We start from the raw sequence: 8,852 nt of genomic DNA, 5'->3' as shown, positions 1-8,852 counted from the left end.
GCATGGAAGTCTTCATGGACGATTTCAGTGTTTATGGTAGCTCCTTTGATGCTTGTTTAGGGAACTTAGCTAGGGTACTAGAACGATGTACCAATACTAATCTTGTATTGAATTTTGAAAAGTGCCACTTTATGGTGAAGCAAGGTATAGTGTTGGGTCATATTGTATCTAAAGACAGAATCTCCGTCGACCCGGCTAAGATCGATGTCATTTCGAGTTCACCTTACCCCTCCTCGGTAAGGGAGATTGATGCGTGAGCATCTTCTCTATCTTTTCCTAGTGAATTTGCACTTGAATTGCTAAGTTTAATCAATATTTAATATATTTTAGCCACTATGAGTGCTACTTTGAGTCGTGTGCAATTTTGTTTATTTCAGGTGGCATTTTGGACAAATTTTGCAGAGTTTAAGCCAAGGCTACATAATGGAGAAAACAAAAAAATCGATGCTGTCCATTCCATGCTGAACTTGGAATTTTCCAAGTTCAACGTGGAGCACTAACCCTCCATCCAGTCAAGTTCAGCCTTGTCCACGCTGAACTTGGGATTTTCCAAGTTCAGCGTGGAATTCACGCACAAAGGAAAATCATGCACTCACTCCACGCTGAACTTGGGAAATTTCAAGTTCAGCGTGGATTCAAAGCTCAAAGGGAACGTAATGCACTCACTCCATGCTGAACTTGGAAAATTCCAAGTTCAGCGTGGACCTCTATACCAGTGGTCCCCAATCTTCTTCCAAAGGCTACACGCATAGTTTAATTAATTTTGATCAAATTTATATTTTATTTTAAAATAGGAAAAGATATTATTTTAGTTTTAGAAAATAGATTTTAAATTAATTAGGATTACATATAAAAGAGAAAAGAAACTTCTCTTCTAGGGATTATTCCATTCCATTCTAATTCACAATTATTCACAATTTACAGTTTAAGAGAATCCTAGTTTTTCTCTCTGAACCATGAGCAACTAAACCTCCACTGTTAAGGTTAGGAGCTCTGTCTATTATATGGATTGATTCTATTGTTTTTCTATTTTAATTCATGTACTGATTTATAATTTAAGAATTGTTTTTGTTCTTTATCTTAAGAATTTGGGTGGAACGGAAGTATGACCCTCTTTCGAATTGAGTTCTTGTATAACTTGGAAAAGCTCTTTACTTGAACAACAGCTTGAAAACAATTTCTCCTAAATTCTAATTGTCTGGACTTAACGGGATACGTGACATATAATCCTCTTATATTTGGATAATTAGGATTTTTGTGGCATAATAACTAGAATTAAACTTCACCCTCTAATTGGAATTAATTGACCAAGGAATTGGCGGTTGATGAGAGTTAGAGGAGACTAAAAAGGTCTAAGAAATTAGGGTTTAATCGCATATAGTTTGCCATGAATTAAATCTTACATGATTAAAATAGTTAGTAAGAAAAGTCAATCTGGAAAAATAGATAACTCTGAAGCCTTAACTATTTTCTCCATATTTTATTCTCAACTTATTTACTGATTGCCTTCGGATATTCTGAATTTAGTGTTTAATGCTTTTGAACTCTCAAACACCATTTTCTATTTGTCTAACTAAGTAAATCACTTAACCATTATTGCTTAGTCCATCAATCCCCGTGGGATCGACCCTCATTCACTTGAGGTACTACTTGGTACGACCCAGTGCACTTGCCAGTTAGTTTGTGGTTATAAATTCCGCACCAAGTTTTTGGCACCGTTGCCAGGGATTGATTGTGATTGACAATTGCTCGTTGTTTGATTGTTTAGATTATATAATTTTGCTTTTAATTAGTTTTATTTTAGTATTATTAATTCTTATTTTTCATTTATTTTTTTCTTTTTTTGTTTTATTTTCTTCTTAATTTTTTTCTTCTTTTTCGTTCAGCATCCCCCTCCCGTGTTTCATTTTCTGTTTCTTTTCTTTTATTAGTTAGTTTTAAAAAAAATAATAATAAAAAATTAAATAAATAAATTAGTACTTTTTTCCTTAATTTCTGAAATTAAGTTTAGTGTCCCCGTAGTAAGTTTTCTTTTAAAAATATTTTTTTTAAAATACTAGTATTTTTCTTTGTTTAATTTTTGAATTTTTAGTTGACCTTTTTTATTTATTTTTGAATTCTTTATTTTATATTATTCTTTATTTTATTTCTTTTAAAAAAATTTCTGTTCTTTCTTCTTTACTTTCCTGTTTACCACATGGTGCGTTTAATTCTTTTTGGTGTTTTGTGCTAAGGAAAAATAATGGAGAGAGATCACATGGGTTACTACTTACACCCAATGAGTGATTCTCATTATTGTGGATGGGGGAACTACCCAAATTTTGGTTGGCAAAGTCAAAATCAAAGAAACTTCAGTGCTCCATGTTCCAACTATCAAGAGCCACCACCTCCCTATTCATATCAAGAACCACCATCTCCATATACACACCAAGAACCATCCTCTTTTTACTCTTATCAAGAATCATCATCTCCTTCTTATTCATATCAAGAGCCACCATCTTCTTATTCATATCAAGAACCATTAGATCTTGAGCTTCTCATGAAAGAATTCATACATGATATAAATACTAGTGTCAAAAATGTAGAGAAATATGTGCAGTTGATTATCAAGTCCCAAGAAGAGGAACAAGAAAATTCCTTTCCAAGAGATATAATGCAAGATCCTATAGAAGAAAGTGAGAAAATCAATTAAAGGAGTTCATACTCTAGTGAATTAGAGAACTTTTCACCCTCACACATGGAAGAAGAGGAAGATGCAAAAACAAAGGAAGAAGATACACCAACAAAGAAGGAAGATGCACAAACAAAGGAGGTTGTAAGGGATGAAAACAATCATGGGAATGTACACTCCAATGAAGCAGAGAGTGGCATAGAGGGTGAGTTTATTTAACCACCAATTCAAGAAGTTCTTGATGAAGGGTACATTCTAACCATCACACAACACCCAAATTTTGATATAAAAAAAGTGAAGGCAACCAAAGAAAGCACTGAAAAGGGAATTATGACAAGAAACAGAAGAAAATATCCATGAAAAAGAGAAGGTCAACAAAAAACAATCCAATCTCTACCCCAACAAGCAAGGTGAATCGAGCTAACCACAATAAAAGAAAGCTTGTTAGGAGGAACTTATATCAGGGGGCACTAATTTTCACCTCTCCCCCCTTGGAGATGTTTCTTTTAACCAACTGGAAGAAGAGAAAGAAAATTCAACAATCAAGAGTCAAGCTGGTGACATTAAAGAAGCGCTTGTGGGAGGCAACCCAACTACTAGTATCCTTGGTTTTGCAGTTGCTTTGGTTTTAATTTTTTTTAGTTATTTTTATTTTAGCATTATAGATTTTTTAGTTTTGGTTTTAAATTACTTTATCTCAATTTTTTTTAGAAATTTTCTTGTTTTACATGTGTTTTGGTCATGCAGAATGATTAGAACAGGAACAGGAGCAATTAAGAAGAATTTTTGACACCCTGTTTTCAGATTTTCTTTGCCTGAGGACAAGCAAACTTTTAAGTTTGGTGTTGTTGCTTCGCTTTTGGCATTTTCTCTTTATTTTAATAGCACCAAAGGGAGATGAATGTTCTTCATAGAGGAATGAGATGGCCACCAGCATAACTGAGGTGGTTGAGTTCCTTTCATTCTATATTTCCTCCCGTTCTTATTATGTCATATTCCTGTTTTCTGTTTATTTTATTATTGCATGATCCTTTATTAGATAAATTCCTAGGTTCTAGTTTAGTTCTACTATTTTGAAATTCTCTGTTATTTGCTTTAATGTTGAAAGGCGTCTCATGTACTGCTCACTGAGCTTGAAAATCAAAAGAAAAGAAAAAATGATGTAATGCATGAAAAGAGCGAGTTTTTATCTAAGATTAGTCATATTTACTTAATTGTGGTGGTGTTATTTGTAACTCTGAATGATTGACATAAACAGAGCATAATTGAAGTTGAATTAAGGGATGTTGATGTATGACGAACAAGAATTTAGAGAATTATTATGACTTCACTGAAATAAATAAGAATTTAATCCTTGAAGCAAAAGAGACAGCAAAATAAGCATAAAAGCAAGGTCCAAGGCTCTGAGCATCAATGACTGGGGAGTCTGAAATAATCAAGAGTTGTTTTCCTAGTTATATGCTTGTGGTATTCTTGTTTCATGTAACCTTTGAGACAGAATATTTAGAGTCGTGACCAAATGCATTCAGCAGAGTATGCCAAAGGCTTTGAGCACCACTGTCTGGGAGAAACTGAAAGAGCAATCAGAACTTAGAAAGAGTTTCCCAGTCAAGTGCTTGTGGTGTTTCTGTGTCAAGTAAAACTTGAGACAAAACATTTAAAGTCACGGCTAGGCTCAAGGTGCAAAGCGCCAAAGAAAAGAGAATTAAAATAAATTTTGCTATGTTCAAGGATTAAACTGGAGTATAAAGATCAGAGAATTCATAATATGATCCTGATTCCAATTCCGAATGACACTAACATTCCTATGATTCAAAGAAGAGTGAGATGTGAAAACTGTTCAAAGTTACAATGAATAAACCCCATTTTAAGAATAGACTTGAGAATGACTAAACTCTCACTTCACATGCAAATTCACATCTTAATCATGCACTTATTCTGGTTGCTTGAGGACAAGCAACAATTTAAGTTTGGTGTTGTGATGCGTGAGCATCTTCTCTATCTTTTCCTAGTGAATTTGCACTTGAATTGCTAAGTTTAATCAAGATTTAATATATTTTAGCCACTATGAATGCTACTTTGAGTCGTGTGCAATTTTGTTTATTTCAGGTGGCATTTTGGACAAATTTCGCAGAGTTTAAGCCAAGGCTACATAATGGAGAAAACGAAGAATTGATGCTATCCATTCCACGCTGAACTTGGAATTTTCCAAGTAAAACGTGGAGCACTAACCCTCCATCCTGTCAAGTTCGACCTTTTCCACGCTAAACTTGGGATTTTCCAAGTTCAGCGTGGAATTCACGCACAAAGGAAAAGCATGCACTCACTCCACACTGAACTTGGGAAATTCCAAGTTCAGCGTGGATTCAAAGCTCAAAGGGAATGTAATGCACTCACTCCATGCTAAACTTGGAAAATTCCAAGTTCAGCGTGGACCTCAATACCAGTGGTCCCCAATCTTCTTCCAAAGGCTACACGCATAGTTTAATTAATTTTGATTAAATTTATATTTTATTTTAAAATAGGAAAATATATTATTTTAGTTTTAAAAAGTAGATTTTAAATTAATTAGGATTACATATAAAAGAGAAAAGAAACTTCTCTTCTAGGGATTATTCCACTCCATTCCAATTCACAATTCACAGTTTAAGAGAATTCTAGTTTTTCTCTCTAAACCATGAGCAACTAAACCTCCACTGTTAAGGTTAGGAGCTCTGTCTATTATATGGATTGATTCTATTGTTTTTCTATTTTAATTCATGTACTGATTTATAATTTAAGAATTATTTTTGTTCTTTATCTTATGAATTTGGGTGGAACGGAAGTATGACCCTCTTTCTAATTGAGTACTTGTATAACTTGGAAAAGCTCTTTACTTGAACAACAACTTGAAAACAATTTCTCCTAAATTCTAATTATCTGGACTTAACGGGATACGTGACATATATTCCTCTTATATTTGGATAATTAGGATTTTTGTGGCATAATAACTAGAATTAAACTTCACCCTCTAATTGGAATTAATTGACCAAGGAATTGGCGGTTGATGAGAGTTAGAGGAGACTAAAAAGGTCTAAGGAATTAGGGTTTAATCACATATAGTTTTCCATGAATTAAATCTTACATGATTAAAATAGTTAGTAAGAAAAGTCAATCTGGAAAAATAGATAACTCTGAAGCCTTAACTGTTTTCTCCATATTTTATTCTCAACTTATTTACTGATTGCCTTCAGATATTATGAATTTACTGTTTAATGCTTTTGAACACTCAAACACCATTTTCTGTTTGTCTAACTAAGTAAATCACTTAACCATTGTTGCTTAGTCCATCAATCCCCGTGGGATTGACCCTCATTCACTTGAGGTACTACTTGGTACGACCCGGTGCACTTGCCGGTTAGTTTGTGGTTATAAATTCCGCACCAGAGATCCGTTCCTTCCTTGGTCTTGCAGGCTTTTACCGTCGGTTCATCAAGGTTTTTAGCAAGGTTGCCTTACCTTTCTCTCGTCTACTTCAAAAGGATGTGGAATTTCATTTTGATGAAGATTGCAAAAAGGCTTTTGACAAGTTGAAGGAAGCGCTAACCATAGCTCCTATTGTGCAAGGCCCAAATTGGAATCAAGCTTTTGAGATCATGTGCGACGCCTCGAATCACGCCGTAGGTGCCGCATTAGCACATCGCAATGGTAACGCTCCTTACACTATAGCATATGCTTCAAAAATGTTAGATTCGGGTCAGTCGAATTACACCACCACCGAAAAAGAGCTTTTAGCCATTGTTTTTTGCACTAGACAAATTTTGACCTTATTTGCTAGGCTCTAAAGTAGTGGTGTATTGGGACCATGCCGCTTTGAAATATTTGCTAAAGAAGAAGGAGTCAAAGCCTAGGCTCATTAGGTGGATATTACTTTTGCAAGAATTTGACTTGGAGATCAAGGATAGAAGTGGGTCCCAAAATTTAGTAGCGGACTATTTGAGTCAGCTTGAACATTTAACTCCGGATCCCACTCCTATCAATAACTCATTCCCCTTAGATACCTTGCAAGCAATATCCCAAAGCACCCCTTGGTTTGCCTCGATAGCTAATTACTTGGTCGCTCGCGTTTTTCCCCCACAATTTTCAAAGCATAAAAAGATAAACTGAAAAGCGATGCTAATAAGTATTATCTTTGGGATGATCCACATCTATGGAGGCGTGTGGCAGATCATGTAATTAGAAAGTGTGTGCCGGAATCTGAGTTCCAGTCTATCCTTCAATTTTGCCACTCATATGAGAGTGGGGGTCACTTCGGCCCAACAGCAAGGAAGGTTTTAGACTGTGGATTCTGGTGGCCTACTTTATTTAGGGATGCCAACCAATTTTGCAAATCCTGTCATTAATGCCAGAAATCTTTGATGTTTGGGGAATAGATTTCATGGGGCCATTTCCAAATTTCAATGGGTTTGTGTACATTTTGTTAGCCGTGGATTACGTCTCTAAATGGGTGGAAGCAATTCCTACCCGTTGCAATGACGCTAATATCATTGCTACGTTCTTGAAAAATAACATTATTTGTCGATTTGGGTCACCACGAGCAATCGTGAGCGATCAAGGGACCCATTTTTGCAGCAAGAAAATTGAGGTGTTGATGAAAAAGTACGGGGTCATTCACAAGGTTTCCACAGCCTATCACCCCTAGACAAATGGGCAAGTGGAAGTATCCAACAGGGAGATCAAGAGAATCCTGGAGAAAGTTGTTAACCCACAAAGGAAGGATTGGAGTTCTAGATTGGGAGATGCATTATGGGCTTATAGGACCGCTTACAAGACCCCAATCGGAATGAGTCCCTTCCGTATTATTTTTGGGAAGCCTTGTCATCTTCCAGTTGAAATCCAACATAGAGCCTATTGGGCGGTGAAGAATTGCAATCCGAACTTAAAGGGGTCGGGAATGGAACGTAAGCTCCAATTGGAGGAATTAGAATGCCTTAGGTTGGAAGTATATGAGAATGCTCAGTTCTACAAGGAAAAAGCTAAGGCATTCCATGACCAGGATATTAGGAGGAAGAGCTTTAAGGTAGGTGATGAAGTACTTGTGTATAATTCAAGGTTGCGATTGATGCCCGAAAAGTTGAGATCTAGGTGGGACGGGCCGTTTAAAGTGGTAGATGTCAAGCCTTATGGAGTGGTGGAAGTGATTCACCCTATCAATGGGGTTAAGTTCAAAATCAATGGTCATAGGGTGAAACTTTATCACACTCAACCCAAAAAATGCCAAGGAGTTGGAGATCTTCCTCCTTGGAGAAGTTTCTAAGTGACCAATGAAGTCATGCAAGTCCAACTTAGGACTTTAAACCATAGTGCTTGATGGGAGACACCCCACCATGGTAACATTTTTCCAATTTTATCTTTTATTTATAGCTTTTTGAATTATTTACTTTCTTGTGTATGATGATTAGTATAGGTTTGATTTGATGATTTTGAGTTGAATAAGTTGAATTGCTTGTGGATTATGAACTTGTGCTTCTTTGAATGATTTAGGGTTTGTATGTTGATATGCTAAGGGTAGGTACCTTAATTTTGAAAAGAAAAATTTTTGTGAAACAAGGCATCTGTGCGCGCGCACCATGCTATGCGTGCGCACAAAACTGCATTTTTTGCCACCTATGCGGCCGCACAAGCCTGTGCATTTGCACACTCCTTGAAATGCCCTCTGGTCGCAGTACCAGCATAGCCTGTGCGTGCGCACTGCTCTATTTTCTGAGACCTGTGCGTGCACACCGCTATGTGCGTACGCACGCATTCCCCTTCTTGCGTTATCTGTGCGGCCGCACAGACGTGTGCGTCCGCACACCAATTGGAAACCCCTCTGGTGGGAGCATGGGAACGGCCTGTGCGCATGAACAACCTCCCCATCTTTGGCTTTGTGCGTGCGCACGGACTTGTGTGCAGACAGACACATGATTCTGCCCTCAAGCAACCTCTCTTTGAAAAAAAAAGAGAGACAGACCTTTTTGTGCGCGCGCACGCCTTTGTGCGCCCACACGCCTTAGTGCAACCCCTCTGCTGGGAGCGACCACACGCTCTGTGTGCTCGCATCCCTCTCCTTTTCGTGTCTTGTGTGTACGCACCAGCTAAGTGCGTTCGCACTCCTCTAATTGTTGCTTTCTGTGCGTGGGCACAGGCTTCTATGCGCCCG

General features: G+C 37.1%; 1 protein-coding gene across 1 annotated transcript; it reads left to right on the top strand.

Annotated features, from left to right (window-relative positions):
* Positions 1 to 586: 586 nt before the first annotated feature.
* On the top strand, positions 587 to 7,967 carry LOC140176271 (uncharacterized). The gene is made up of 4 exons (XM_072206213.1): positions 587 to 653; positions 6,125 to 6,406; positions 6,489 to 6,741; positions 7,469 to 7,967. The coding sequence occupies exons 1-4, from the start codon at positions 587 to 589 to the stop codon at positions 7,965 to 7,967; spliced, it is 1,101 nt and encodes a 366-aa protein (XP_072062314.1).
* The last annotated feature ends 885 nt before the right edge of the window (positions 7,968 to 8,852 follow it).

Source organism: Arachis hypogaea, chromosome 11 (assembly GCF_003086295.3).
Source record: "Arachis hypogaea cultivar Tifrunner chromosome 11, arahy.Tifrunner.gnm2.J5K5, whole genome shotgun sequence".
NCBI lineage: Eukaryota > Viridiplantae > Streptophyta > Magnoliopsida > Fabales > Fabaceae > Arachis > Arachis hypogaea.
This window is presented reverse-complemented; position numbering and strand designations above follow the sequence as displayed.

What these genes read in the sequence shown, in the direction of transcription:
- LOC140176271 (XM_072206213.1), top strand. Translation starts at nt 587, where the DNA reads ATGCACTCACTCCACGCTGAACTTGGGAAATTTCAAGTTCAGCGTGGA. An exon ending in TTCAAAAATGTTAGATTCGG is followed by an intron (nt 6,407 to 6,488) that starts GTCAGTCGAATT and finishes CTTATTTGCTAG; the next exon opens with GCTCTAAAGTAGTGGTGTAT. An exon ending in ATATCCCAAAGCACCCCTTG is followed by an intron (nt 6,742 to 7,468) that starts GTTTGCCTCGAT and finishes ATGGGCTTATAG; the next exon opens with GACCGCTTACAAGACCCCAA.